Source organism: Ochotona princeps, chromosome 18, assembly GCF_030435755.1.
Source record: "Ochotona princeps isolate mOchPri1 chromosome 18, mOchPri1.hap1, whole genome shotgun sequence".
In the NCBI taxonomy this organism is placed as follows: Eukaryota; Metazoa; Chordata; class Mammalia; order Lagomorpha; family Ochotonidae; genus Ochotona; species Ochotona princeps.
In genome coordinates, this window is record NC_080849.1 from 31,491,625 (window position 1) to 31,507,426 (window position 15,802).

The 15,802-nt window shown below is 37.2% G+C and overlaps 1 protein-coding gene across 1 annotated transcript in view; it reads left to right on the top strand.

Moving 5' to 3' along the window:
* CCDC178 (coiled-coil domain containing 178) overlaps nt 1-15,802 on the top strand; it is a 421,150-nt gene that overhangs the window by 59,743 nt on the left and 345,605 nt on the right. The window contains exons 2-3 of the mRNA XM_058676893.1: nt 7,608-7,687; nt 11,591-11,650. Of these exons, the coding sequence (XP_058532876.1) occupies nt 7,630-7,687; nt 11,591-11,650 (118 nt within the window). The 5' untranslated portion in view covers nt 7,608-7,629. The remainder of the gene's footprint in view (nt 1-7,607; nt 7,688-11,590; nt 11,651-15,802) is intronic.

The window sequence follows — 15,802 nt, forward strand, 5'->3', positions numbered from 1 at the left end:
GCAGAAGTGGTCAATAAATAGTCGGTAACATTCTGGAAAGAATAAGCCCAGAAGACACATGTTTCCATAAGCAAAAACTCCATCACAGTGAAATGGTACAGCATTTTCTAAATCAGAAAATATTTCTTTTGTAATATCTTTGAAATTTCAAGGGCATAAGAATTTATCATTTTTGTTGTAGTCAAATAGCCATCATGAATATGAATGAACTTGATATTTTATCAGAAAATGTAAATGTTTCTCAGTATACTCACTGCAAAATTGTTTGATATGACTCAGAGGTGAAATACTAATTTAATACATGATGTTGACCTATGAAATAATTTAACATCATGAGAGCTGATTGAATCGCTTGTCAGTCTAATTCTCAAGTAATTATCAGGCGAAAGACTCATCTCTTTACTCAAACATATTCTGAATGCAGTATGAGATATCTTTGTGAATTTATGTATAGAAACTGACTCAGTTCTAATTTGATTTGTATGATAAAGATGACATTTAATCTTTCTGAATTCGTGCTTGGCTTCAGCAAAACTGAAATATAGTAGTTAGTGCATATTAACTCTGATCTAATAGATGTAATACAGGCATAATATAAAGTACATGGAACTTTACCAGTGAAAGAGAAGAGACAAGGAATCATAGCCAGAGTTTCAGGTTTTGTTATAAATTTGTAAATTTGTAAAAGAGAAATGTGGAATTGTATTTTTCTACTGTGTTCTTTACTATTTCATAATACCCTCAGCATTGTTACTATTTTTTGTATACCAAAAAGATCATTAAAAAAAGATATCCTTTGTGGAAGCAACTCTCAAGGTATGATTTATTTTCCTCCATTGTGTGCCTGAATTTCTAAAATATGCTTTTTAAAAATTTTAGAATTTGGATTTAAAAGAAAGTAAATATTTGAAAAAAACCAACTCAGTAATGGTCTACTTTTATTAGTTTTTTAATTTTATTAGACATCATGTTTCTTCATTAATGAGTCATACTGGTTGAGTCTTAAAAGTTTAAGTAGTTTATCCAGAATAGATGACTTAAATATTGACCCTGAGGTGATGACAAATAGGAGTCTTTTCTATTTAAAGAAAGTACTTCACACTATGAATATATCAGTTAATTGGCTTTTTAATAACTTAAAGTTGATGTTCAAAATCATGGGTTCCAGAAATTTTTCTACTGTCAATAGTCATCATAACAAGTAAGTGATTTTTTGAGATTTCACTTATATTGGAATTTTTTTTTTCAGTTTTGGTTTTGAGAAGCAGAGGCAGCCTTGATCTGCTGGTTCAGTCCCAGGTGCCTGCACTGACCTAAGCTGGGGCAGCCAGCTTCCTGTATCTCCTACTTGGTTGGAAGGAACCAAACTGCTTGAGCTATCAGCACTACGTCTCAGGGACATCTGCTTAGCAGGAGGCTACAATTAGAAACAGAGCTCGTGGAACACAGGTACCATGACATGAGACGTGGATGTCTTAATTTGTGTCTTAACCACAGGCCAAACTCCCACTTATCTGATGGTATTTTATTATGAAATGAAAGGAAAGGAAAGGAATTGAAAGAAAGGAAGGAAAGGAAAGGAAGGAAAGGAAAAAGGAAAGACAGGCAATGTCCTCACCCTTTAAGTCTCAACTCAATTGCACAGGTGTACATGCTCACTGTTAATTATTCAAGAGACTATGATGACTGCTGTATCATACAGAATCGACAGGAAGACAATAGAAAAAGAAAGCCAATGTTTTGCAGCAAAAATGAAAGAACACTTCATGTTAGTTAGTTATGTTAGATTGTGTATAAAACTAATAAAAGTAAACAAATAAGCTTGTTTTTTTGCAATCATTGGAAGAAAGATGGTGTGAGGAATCATGGCCGCTGATATTTCCATGAGAAATGCTTATGCGAATATGAAAGGGGCAAACAGCACATTTAATTTCATAGGCATATTAAAGCTGTTATAGTTACATACGCTAAAAAAGAACGTACTAGGATGATTAAAATCCTTAAATAAAGATAGCTGGTGAGTTTTACAAGAGGAGGTGGTATTTGCCATCATTGACGTCACACGCAGCTCTAATTTGTGTGGGTTCTGGGAGTAAATTTCTAGGTGGTGTAAGACTGACTTTAGATATTTATGGATTTGGGCAAGGAGTGACTGATTTAAATTACCGTTTCCATTAAGCTCAATGTTTTGCCAAATGAAAGCACACATAGTCAACTAGAAGATTGTTTTAATGCATGTAATTAATAGAGGACCTTACTAAGAAGTGCTGAATATAAAAATTGTTAAAAAAAAAAAACACAGCCTCGCTTGCATCTTCCCACATGTATACTCTAGAAAGGTGACAGTGTCAGACAACACGTCATGTATATAGATATCAATTTTTACAGCAGGTTTGGTAACAATAGGAAAAATATTTGGAATTACTAAGCACAACCTAGGAGAATTCTGTATGACAATAAAACAAAATATGACTGCATTTAGCAACATTAATAAATCTAAAAAAGAATAAAACATTATTTTAAGAATACAATTTCATTCATATGTAAAACTAAATGAACTACAGTATTTTGATTAATGTGCATAATGAGAATATACTGAAATTATGGTAGAATATTTTTTGATGACTAATTTCCCATAAGAGAGGGAGATAAGACTATTCTGGACTGTGTAGTAATTTAAATTTTGTCATTATCTTTTTCTTAGGCTAAGGTTTCAGGATACAGGGTTCATTTTTATGTTCCTCTACCTTATTCCTGAGGGTTTATATGCCCATAAGAATAGGACATTACATTAAAATTGTGGGATACAATGTGTAAAGTGAGTTTTTTCTTAATTCAGAAAGAGAATGGTATATTCTCCATTGTATATATTTTTAACAAGGTCTTGATAGTGTTATTGTAAATGCTTAGACTAGAGCAATTAATAGAACCTTCTAAAAGAGAAAAGATAAAATAAAAAACATACAAGTACTAAAAAAAATGCATTATTATTATTTTTTTTACTCCTAAAACTAAAATCCCCAAGTGGGGATTCCTAGCAAGGTAAAAAGTTAATTTTAGCTTGAAGTGTGGGGTAGGGCAGCCCTGTCACTCCAGGATCCCATGGTGGCCGACAGTGGCAGAGCAGGGACAGAGTAACCACCTAGGAATCTAGGAAGCGGAGAAAGAAGCTGGGTCAAATCCAGTGTAAATCATGCCCCCTTTTGTGGGTACGATTTCATTGGCCAAGCCCTCAACGATTTGAAACCCTCTCACTAGATCCACCTGCCGTGATGTAAGTAGGTCAAGCCTTCATCCTCAGTCCATCAATCCTTGCCACCATGCATCAGAGTTTAAATATTCACATAAATCTGGGGAGCCAAGACCTATTGAATCAGTAAGAGCAGACTGTTCTAAAAGTGTAAGACAGTATTAATAATGAGCTATCAGAAGTAGCTTCAGAGGAATGAAAATGAGGAAAAGAAAAATCAGTAACTGAGCTCCCTTAGACCCTAGCAATCAATGGAAATGAGCATATTGATGGTTATTAGGACAGGGTTGGACAGAAACGAATGTGTGAATACTAAGAGAAAAGGTGGTTATAGGAACACAAAAGAGAATTCTAGTAAGGATTTTTAAGTGGTACTTGAACACAAGAGAGATGGCTCTTGAGCTCCCTGCCACAAGTTAAGGCGAAGTCTTAGAGTTTATCTCTGCATTAGTGAAGTTAAAAGTACACACATCTTTTATTTTGATGAAGAGTTCATAGTTAAGTCTAATTCCTATTTCCCCTCAGAAGCAGTAGGTGATATTTTCCAGTGGGGAGAAGTTGGGCACAGAGAGTTTAAGTAGATCTAAGATTTGAAACAACTGATGCCTTTCCCATTTTAAGTCTAAATTTAGCATTGCCCCTTACTTATAAGTCTAGTCTTAAAACTCTGTATTCTCCCTCCTGTTCCAGTTTTAGAACAAAATTATCTGTTCATTCTCCTTTTCGAATATATTTTGGCATTGATAATCTAGTTCAATTCCTTCACTATATTGGTACCAGTAAAAATACACTAGAAAAGAATTCAGAGTAAATAGGAGACTTCATTTCAGGACTGCACCCTGGAGAGGCATAGCCTTGAACTCAAAAGGAAAAGGAGAGCGGCTATCTTATATAAAGTTTCCATCCAGGTTCTTACTATAGTCCATTATGCAAATTAGGGGTGCAAGCTGGCAGAAAAAAAGCAAGCAGTTCAGTGGTTGATTCAGGAACTCAGCATTAGCCTCTAGTCAACAAATAGCTGACTGGGCCCAACGCCGTGGCCTAGCAGCTGAAGTCCTCGCCTTGAATGCGCCGGGATTCCATATGGGCGCCGGTTCTAATCCCAGCAGCTCCACTTCCCATCCAGCTCCCTGCTTGTGGCCTGGGAAAGCAGTCAAGGATGGCCCAAAGCTTTGGGACCCTGAACCCGTGTGGGAGACCCGGAAGCGGTTCCAGGTTCCCGGCTTCGGATTGGCGCAGCACCGGCCCGTTGCGGCTCATTTGGGGAATGAAACACCAGATGGGAGATCTTCCTATCTGTCTCTCCTCCTCTGTATATCCGGCTTTCCAATAAAAATAAATCTTTAAAAAAACAAAAAGAGCTGATTGGCTTCAGTGTAAATTTTGGGCCCAATTAAATCACTCAGGATTCCTCTTAAATTCAGCTTTTCTAAGGATTTACATTAATAATTATCTCATGTTTTCTTCCCCCTTATGTTACATCTCTTTTCAGACTCTCTCATGAATTTTTCTTTGGTGTAGTGGTGGTACCAACCTGAGGTTTCAGGCTCTCTTGTAATGGAAATTTCCAGCAGGCCAAAATGCAAACAAATACAGGTGCTACTAGGAGATTATGCTGGAGTGTAAGAGATACAACATGGCCAAAAGAGCTTTATATCAACCAGCGCAATGTCAACAGATGGACAGGACAGTGAGGTTTTAATCTGTGAGGTGTGATAGCCTGCTGTCTACTTGATGTGCCTCAGTTTCCCCCCCTGCAGCAGCTGGTTGTTCCTTGCATGGGACAAGCTCAAAATGGCAGAATTGGTCAACACCAATACCTCAAGAAGGGCACGTATCAGTTACTGGGTTACTACTCTGGCCAGCCATACAGGCAATATGGATGTTTTGCATTTAAACAGTGGGCATTCTTTATCCTGACTGGTTTCAAGCTGGGTGGAATAACCAGAGATGGGAGATGGATTTTATTTTGGAACAGAAATGGATACATGTTAGTTTGGAAGGCGCCAGATTTTGTAGGTAGGTTTTGTATCTTTTCTCCGTGGTACATGGACAGATGGTTAATAGGCACCTCAAGGCAAAAGCAAAAACACAACTTGATTTGTGGCATTTGTTCATTTCCACGGTGTGAATCCACTCTTTGGGGCTGATTTCAAGCTACTGACATCATCTCCAATGACTTGCAAAATTCATGAGAATTCAATAATCAGCTCTCTGGCCAGAACTGTGAAGGATCTGAGCTTTTATCCCACTGGCAAGCGAACAAGGTGGCCTGCTACACTGATGAAAATAGCCTGAGGGAACCAGGCAGGCGAGATCTGGCCAGGATAATAAACTGTTCTCACTGAGTGGCAGCTGAAATACAATAGACCTCTTTGTTGCTGTTGATTTATGCTTGTGCATTAGGGTTGGTTCTAGAATTAATACATTTATGATTACTCTTTCTACTCTATGTATAGTCCTGCTGTTGGGCCTTTGCAACTTTTTCAGTACTGCCTGGAAAGCGCTGCTGAGTCCCTGGCATGCTCTCCGTTCTTTAGCGTCACTCCTCTAGGGGGCAGCATTTAGCCAAGACCTCTCCCACCTTGACACCATCGCCTCTGGTTGCTGCTCTCTGCCGTAATAGGCTTGTGTTGGTGATCAGTCTGAACTATCTTCCAAGTTCCATTGTAGTGCTTTTTTTTCTATAGGTTTATATGCGTTTTTAAATTCCCAATAAGCAAAATAATTGTCTAGCTATCTTTTTTTTTTGGCTTTTTATGGCCTTAAATTTTCTTAGAATTTGAAATGATGTGTATTCATACAATTTTGCAAAAAAAAAAAAAATCCCTCAATATGTTGATAGGTCTTCTGCCCCCATTATCCAACATCCCCTAGTGTTAGATTGATATTGTTTATAACCATAGCACAACATTTGAAAACAGAAATCCATATTGATGCAAACCATGCATGTTTTGTCACTAATACACACAAATGAGGAATGCAAGTTGATGCTTTTAAAATTGGCTGATGGAAAGAAAATAGTTCATTACATTTTTCTCAGTTTTTATATGTATTTGAGTAACCATATTTTTTTAGAGGTTTATTTATTTTTATTACAAAGTCAGATGTACAGAGAGGAGGAGAGAGAGAGAGGAAGATCTTCTGTCCGATGATTCACTCCCCAGGTGAGTACAATGGCCGGTGCTGTGCCAATCCGAAGCTGGGAACCAGGAACCTCTTCCGGGTCTCCCACACGGGTGCAGGGTCCCAAGGCGTTGGGCCGTCCTTGACTGCTTTCCCAGGCCACAAGTGGAGCTGCTGGGATTAGAACCGGCGCCCATATGGGATCCCAGGGCGTTTTAAGGCAAGGACTTTAGCTGCTAGGCCACGGCGCCAGGCCCGTGACTAACCATATCTTACAAAAGAATAAAAGGATGTGAAGGTATGTAAAGAGATTATCTGGGGCCAGTGCAGTGAACAGATTAATTCTCTGCCATTTGGATTCTGGTTTGAGTCAGCTGCTCCACTTTCAAACCATTTCTCTCCTTTTGACCTCGGAAAACTGTAGGGAATAGCGCAAGCCCTTTGTCCCCAGTGCACACCAGTGCAAGATCCAGAAGAAGCTCCTGGCTCCTGGCTTCGTATTGGCTCAGCTTCAACCATTGGGATCTTATGGGGAGTGAACTGATTTCCCTGTCTCTCCTCTCTCTGTAAAATTGGAGTTTCATATAAAAATAAACATGTCTTTATAAAAATAGAATTAAAAATAAAATTTTGGCATGTGACACAAAAACATATGTTCCAGCCACACACACACACACGTATATAGTATCTGTATATATATATATATATATGTTGGATCAATACCAAATACAAATAAAGCTTTATATTTCTGTTAAACCAATTGTTAAGAATGTTACAATGTCATTATTTTAATTAATGATTACTTTATAATTTAACATATGGGGAAGTTGGCATTTTCTCATTTTTGTTTGTAACTATTGTCTGTATTTTCACTAAGCTAAGGTAGTTTTGATTTTTATCTGTTAAACTACAAAGAGTCCTCGTTAAGGAAGTGTTTTATAATTGAAGTTTTCTGGAGAAAGTTTGGCCAGTCCAAAGTTAGGAGTCAGGACCACCTTCTTGGTTTGCCATGTAGATTCAGAGGCCCAAGCACTTGAGAGTGTAACAGTTTTAATAAGGAAGAGTATGTTGTTGGAGTTTTTGCATTTCAAAACATAATTTACTGTTGATGTTTATGTATCTGCATTTGCACACATGGGATACTGGCACCACCAGCTGAGGATTAGCGTGCTAAGCCACAATCAGAAATAATTTTTATCCTTGATATTTAAATCTTTTTCCTTCTTACTAGGTTTCAAGTACTATCAGTAACTATGCCTGAAAATAAAGAAAGTTCCCCTTCTCCGGCTGGAGATGATCAAACCAAGATAGGTAAGTTTATCCTAAATTGGCTTCTTTGAAAATAGAGCACAGTTAAATAGAATTCATATCACTCAGAACATAAGACAGCTAGCTGCAAAGATATTAGCCTTTCCGGCACCAAGTATCAAAAAGCAAAAACCTACTGGGACCAGGAAAGCGTTTAAGGAGAACACATGCCCAGAATTAGTATAGATTTATTTTATAATTACCACTGAAATATAGTATAGCAGTAAAATAGGTGAGAAGCATAGCAATGGTGCCGTGGAGTCATTTCTTACCGAGTTGTTCTTCACTTCCCTGTCCTTAGGTTGAACATGGACATGGGACGCTAGTATTTACTGCCTCTGACAGCTGGTTATTAGACCTTGTCAGTACACTACTGAAGATAAACACACAAAATTAAAAATGAGAACACTGATATAATTCTATTTCAAAAATCGCATTAGGTCTTATTGCATTACTTTGTTCTGTTGCCTTCTATCCTGATCATTTGACATCTGTTACTCTGCATCAGGTTAGCAGTAGCATGTCTTTACTAGATACAAAACAAGAGGTCAGCAAATTGCAACTCCTGGCTCAAATCATGACAGCACATTTTACAAGCAGCCCCAAAGTCTAGGTTAGCTTTCTGTTTGTGTAGGATTGTAAAAAACGTATAATAAATGCAAGAAGAAAATACAACCAAGAGTTTGGGTGTCCCCAAATCCCTAAAATCGTTAGTTTTTTATTCTTATGAATGAAAGTTGGCTTACCCTGATTCAGAACTATCACTTTAAATAATTGGGAATAATGGGTATGTTTTTAATCAGTTATTTGTGGCTGCATTGATTCTGTGTAGCAGTCAACCACAAAAAAGCAGGTGCATCCAGCACCATAAAGATTCAAGGTAGCTCATTTGTTTTGCAGTCTTTGAGAAAGTTTTGCTAATGTAACAGCTCCCAAGGGCTCCCTCATACATCCATTAAGCCACAGGTTTTGGTAAACCCCATTCAGTGATCTTTCTCATCTTAGAGGGGCTCCTTTGCATACGTGTTAGGCTTTGGATGGAAAAACTTAGCTTATGGGGTTCCCTATTCTGTCTTTCATACTCCAGCAACCTGATAGCCATCATTGGCAAGGTTTCAAGATGTGGGACAAAGGCACATAAGGGGTTTGGAACTAAGGCTCAGATCTGGCAAGCTGTCATTTCTGCTAATTTTATTCACCAGAGCAAACACAGGACCAAAGCAGAAACCAGGGGTGGGAGATTATACTCCATTTGTTGGTAGAACAAAGGGCAAAGTCACAGTGCAAAGGAAGTGGATTATTGGGAGGAGAAAAGTATTGGGGCTATAACTCTCATCAACCACCACAGTCTTTTCTGAGATGATAAAAGCAATTATTTCGAATTGCAAACATGATTGAGGTCATGGCACTGTAGATTTTTTTTGAAATTATAATGTCAAATAGAAGTTTACACTTTGATCATCATACCTATTTTCTGAATTTTAGAATCACTTAAGATTTTACTCGTGATATTCTCTCTGAAATATTAATTTAAAAGATTCAGTTTTGTTGAGTTTATGTAGTTACATTTAAGTGAAATGTTTTCATTTGGTAGAAACTTATTGTAATTTCACTTGAGAGAAAAATGTACTGATTATTCATTTAAAATGGTTTTCCCAAGGACATGATTTGGAATGGATTAGAATAATAAAGTCATACATGAAAACAGACCATGTTTCCATACTTGAAAAGAACTGTTAATAGGCTTGAATTGTTAAAAAGGTTAATGATAAAGGCTAATAGTTCATTACAAAGACTTTGCAGTGGTGATCAGGTGATCTCTCTTCAAATGACTTGCCAAGGCCTTTATTTTGTCTTAAATCAGTGCTGATCAGTGTGTACTTATTTTCAATAAAAAGCAGAAAACTAATCATATTAACCATGACTTCGGCTACTCACTTTTATTTTATACACACCATCAGATAAGACCATGTCTCACATGATTGAGAGCAAAAGTGTTCTGTGACACGGATCATTCCTATAAACGCATAAAAAAGGGAAATATGTTTGGTTGGTTAACTCTTTGGAAAATAATGAAATCAGTAAGTTGCTTTTAAAATGTGCTTTGCTGGCAAGTTTAAGGTTTCTGTATTCAAGTGACGTTAACAATAATTTGTGACGCTGACATCAGTAGCAATGATCAGTTCAGATTAACTTCCATCTCCTTGGCATGCTGCTCTGATTGTACTCCCTATCCTCCACCAAGCATCGTCAGGAACATTTGGCTCATCAAGCCAAGCACTGAGCTATCTGTGTTTACATCACAAAAGCTTGTCAGACCTTCATGTCTAACACTGTGTCTTACCAGATTTTAATTATAAAACAATCTTTGCTGGATGATGTACTGGATCTAATAAAATACCCATGTGTGAGAAGGCTGGTCCCTAGCTGAATTATCGGGAAAACACAGAATAAGGCCACACTTACCAACATCTGTGACACTGTTTTCAATTTCATACTTTTATTAAAAAGTCTTGCTTGCTGTCAAAACAAATTCTTTGCTGATTTTCTGCGAATCATCATGAAACTGCTGTGGTGAGATCAAATTTCTCATTACAATGTAAATAAGCAACTATTTAGACAGTTTTGCCCCTTGGTTTAATAATTCCTGAAACAAATCATTCAACTTTCTTATTTTGTTCTGTTCAGTTATACTTGTAAGTCTTAAACATTCTGACTAGAAGTATGTACAGATAACTCATGTTTACAGATGGTTAGTTCTTTTTGCGTTTAATTTCTATAATAATACTTTTTAATAAATGGATTGTTTTTATTTTCAGCTAATATATCTACTAAATATAAAACTGTATTTCCTGCAGCATCACATTTATTTCATTTTTTTAAAGATTTATTTTTATTGGAAAGGCAGATATACAGAAAGGAGGAGAGACAGAGAGGAAGATCTTCCATCCATTGATTCACTCCCTAAGCGGCCACAATGGCTGGAGCTGAGCCAATCCGAAGCCAGGAGCCAGGAGCTCTTCCAGATCTCCCACGCAGGTGCAGGGTCCCCAGGCTTTGGGCCGTCCTCGACTGCTTTCCCAGGCCACAAGCAGGGAGCTGGATGTGAAGTGGAGCTGCCAGGATTAGAACTGGCGCCCATATAGGATCCTGGCGCATGCAAGGCGAGAACTTTAACCACTATGCTATCGTGTCAGGCCCATTATTAAATTATTGTTTGTATATATAAATACGTGTACATATAAATGTATTTTACATTTTATTTATGCATATGTATAAAGCATAAATATTTATAATAATTTGCTGTTATGTGTGTATATATTAAATTACATTATCTGCCACAAAGGAATAAGCTGAGTCAGGAGCAGAGCCAGGATTTGAACTAGGCACACTGATATAGGATGGGGATGTTCCAAACTGCCTTCATCACTGTGTCAGGTGCTCATCACCCTTGCCTATGCCAACAATGTCATGACCCACGTAAAGAGCAGAACACGTTGGCATTAAGACTATACCTGATAGATTATTTAACTATAAAGCACAGGGGACAATGGAGGGGAGACAGTACAAAAGTCCTTTTTCATATTGCTTTTGCTGTATCTCATGGGATCTGATAGACTTGTTTTTAATTTCATTTCTTCAAAAAATTTTTCCCTACTAATTTCTTCAGTGATGCATAGGCCATACGGAAGCATAGCTTTCCTCAAAAAAGTTTATTTTGTTTCTCACGTTTTTAGTGACATGTTGGTCATTTGGTAGCATGTTATTTAACTTCATGTTGTTGTAATTTTTTTTATTACTGTTCCTGCTGTTTAAGTTTATTGCTTTTCATTTTAGGGGAAGTATAGTAATTGTGCAATAGATACTATTTAAATAGTTTATTTCATATTTCTTTTTTTTATAAAGGTCTCACATGTCTCGAAATAAAGGCTCTCAGAGAGAAGATATGGGAAAAGACAAATTCAGGTACCCTGCTTGTATAATTTTCTCTTTTTTCTATCACATGTATTTTCTTTTCAAAAACAATTATAAACATGAGAAAAAGTTCATACATTCTTGAGTTTGTCATAATGTACCTTCGTTTTTCGTTAAAAAGAGTTATCTAATGATACGTCATATCCATTTCTGTTTTTTTCTTTTTCATTTCAAATGAAGAATACTTCTGGAAGCAATGATTTGCCTAGAAGTATATTTTTTTAAAAAATTAAGAAGTTTGCGTCTGTGTCTCTTCTACAGAAGCCAACCAGACATGCCACTGTACCAGGTTTCCCTCATGCTTTTCTGACCAAAATTTGGTGCTGTGCAATAGCTACTCATTTCTTTGCTTCTCTTTGCCAACTGTAGAACTGCACATGTCTGTACTTCTAAGGCTGAAATTACCTGGTATTAGTGTGGCTAGCTTTGTTCCTCGCTGCTATCACCGTGCAGGTTGGTCGCTGTTACTTGTGCATTTCTGTGATTTTTCTGTGCATCTGTACAACAGTGCCGTCTGTCATACTGCTTTTGTTCCTGATTTTTAGATATTTGCATCAGTGTTCCTAGGAACATTTATTCATGAGTTTCTCTAGTGCAAGTTTGGTGGTAGAATTGAGAGGGATATGATATGCTTACTGTTAACTGTATCAGATAATGAGAGAATATAGCATAAAGTGGCAAAATACAATGTAACAGTAGTTTATGAATGGCTCAGGTGTTCCACTTTCTTGCTGCTACTCGATACTGACTTTAAAATTATTGATTGTTCCCACATTATGTGAGCTAACATAATTGTAATTTGAAATTTCATTGACTACTAATGGAGCTAATATATTTCCTTGCAATTTTGCATTTTTCATTTCCATTTTTATAGACTATATTTTTATTTCTAATGTAGTGAGCAGATGTCTTTTATCAGTATAAGTATTTTATCAGTTACAATTGCATCACCAATGAAATACTTGAAGCAATTTAACTTTAAAGAAATGTGTTCATCTTGCATTGTTGAATGTTGAAAGCCCAGAAGCCTGGCAGATGCTACTGCAGGGGAGGTATGGTTGATGGTGAGGGCAGGAGTGTGAGCAATCGCAAGCATTGTCCCCACACAGGCAGCCAGAAAGAGGCTGGCTGCAGGTCGGCTCAGGCATTGATGACAAATAGCCAGAAGCCCACAGAATGGTGAAGTTTAAGCTGTTTCTCATGGAATACATTTTCATTATTTTTGGAAGGAACATAGAGCTCTGCCAATACGGTACAAATTTAAAAAGAAACATCAGGGCTTCAAGTTTCTATGCAAAACAGGAAGACAAAAGCAAACTTCTAAATTCTAGATGTCAACGGCACCACATTTTGTTCAGCAAAGTCTAGGGAAACCTGATGCACTGGACATGTCTGGTTTGATTAGAGGTGACACAGACATTCTCCTTTCAATTAAATGCTGAAGATACGCATGTAAATGCAGACACAAATTTCATTGAAGAACATTCTAGATACCACAAGGATGAGCCAAATGTGTTCACTTTGGCTTTCATTTTATTTAGTATATGTTCTTTTTTATGATTGACTTGTTTTTATTACAAAGGCAAATTTACAGAGAGAAGGAGAGACAGAGAGGAAGCTCTTCCATCTGTTAATTCGCTCCCCCACTGGTCACAACAGGCAGGGCAGAGCCAATCTGAAGCCGGGAGCTAGGAGCCTGTCCTGGGTCTCCCATGCAGGTGCAGGGTCCCAAGGTTTTGAGCCATCCTCTGCTTTCCCAGGTCACAAGCAGGGAGCTGGATAGGAAGTGGAGCAGCCAGGATATGAAGTGATGCCCGTATGGGATCCCAGTGTGTGCAAGGTGAGGACTTTATCAGTAGGCTACCACACCAGGCTCTAGTGTATATTCAACAAAAACAATTCCTTTAGAATTCTATGATTCTGGTAGAGGATATTGGGAATGGGTTGATCTTTTTCTAGTTTATGTTCATGGGTATTCCTCTTCCATCTGAATTCAATGTGATGTATGTAACCTAATTAGGGATTACAGTCTACCCTTTTGGTACACTGGTCCTTTGAAGCCTGTTGAGGTTTGTACTGCTTGTCTTGAGAATCCTATTTGAGATGTTAGATTATGGAATTATTTAGAAAATAAGCTTTTTTCTAATTCAATTTCATGGGGAAATGCTATCTATTTGCTCTACAGAAAGAATTCCTGATAGTAGGCTATGGATTATTGCTTTCTGACATTTAATAAGACATCAGATCCAACCCAACTTTTCCAGGCATTGCAAATGACTTTCGTGTAAATGTCATTATTATGGTCTAGTGCTCTGTTTAAAACTCTAGATCCCTCTTCCCTAAAATTTTTTTTTCTAGAAGTTTCTCATTATCTTGCTCAACCTTTTTGTTTCTATATACATAGACATATAGTTTTCACGTTTTACCAGTATGTCAAGTGTATTATCATAAATACATATTTGAATTCACAACATTATCTATTATATGAACACATCAGAATGCTAAGTGCATAAACTGTTTTCATTTTCTAGTAACATTTTGTGATAAACAACTCTTCAACCTATTGGTTTTGAAAGATAAATTAAAATTTTCAAGTGTCTGAGTTAATTTTATGTGACAAATATCTGATTATTTTTAAATGGTGTAATCTGTACCTGTGTAATTTATGTGTGTGTTAATTCTGCCTTACTATGTTCTTTACAGTCCGTAGGTTACCTTTTCTGAGCTGCATATGAAGTAAATAAGAAGCAGCAGGGGCAAGTGGGAAACTGGGGGCTCATGTCCAGACAGGCTGAGTGAGCCTAGGGATTTCCCCATGTGCTTGGTTCTGGGCAGGTTGGAGGAAGGGGAGGGGAGAGCCCTAGGTTAGCATGCTGGCCTGGTGTACTAGTATACCAGGTTTGGGGAACTTTGAATGGGCCTGGAGCTTGGGTGTATAGAGAGATAAGATCCCAGGCCAGCACACATGCCAGGAACTTGGGATCCTAGTGGACAGGCAGACACCAGGCCAGCAGACCACCCCACCAGAAGACTGGGCTTTGGAAGGCTGGGCTGGGTTCTATATCCTTTTCTTGGATATTGATGAGAAACATTTAGATTGTTTTATAACAGCTATTTGATTACCACTGTTTTGCATTTTTATACTTTTTGAAATTTTCTTGTAGCTCATTTTGTATATATTTGCTATAAATTTACCTTTACATTATTATTTTTTACCATGCTTTGAAGAATTGATATTCTCTTTGTTAGTGAATACAAAGATTCTGTAAGGATTTAAAACTCATTTATGCAGGCATGCACAATTGAAATATCTTAATGCATTTAGAGTAACAATGTATGTTTTATTTCATAATTTGTATATAGCACCGCCTTCAAATCTTTTAGTGACAATTAATTGTATTTGATAAATTTGTAAAAGTGTGACACTATTCCAGATAGAATATATTTCTATCACCTCACCCAAGAAGTCATTACTTATTATGGCTAATCATTCTTTGTTTTCCATCACCAAAGTTTTGTCTGTTCTTGAATCTCATAGTAATAAATCTATACACTCCAATTGCTCTGAGTTCATTTCCTCAGTGTGTTTTTTGAGGGTCACCAAATTATCCCTGTGTATTTATAGCTAATTCTTTCTCACTGTTCAGCATTTTATTGTTGCCAGAGTCCAAAATTTTTTAAAAGCTAAATTTTGCATGATACACTCTAGATTTTCAGTTTTCACTGTTTTAGACACAGTTAGCATACATATGCCAAAGAAACATTTTTGTGAACCAATGCCTTCATATCTTGAGTCCAAATCTTGGAGTGGAGATGCTACACTGTAGAGTACATGTACTCATATTTAACCCTTTGGGAAATTGTCAACAAATAATGGTCAACAAGTATATGGTTTGTTCATTTTTATTTGAAACACAGAGTAACAGAAAGAGAAACATACATGTGCATGCACACACACACACTCACGCTTCCATATACATACATACACACAGTTTGTCTGCTGGTTCACTTCCAAGATAAACAGGACTGCATCAAGCTGAAGCAAGAAGCCAAGAGCTTCATCTGTCTCTCCCATGTGTCTGGCAGGCACTCAGATACTTGGAACATCTTATTCTGCCTTTCCTGGGCCATTGGGGAGCTACA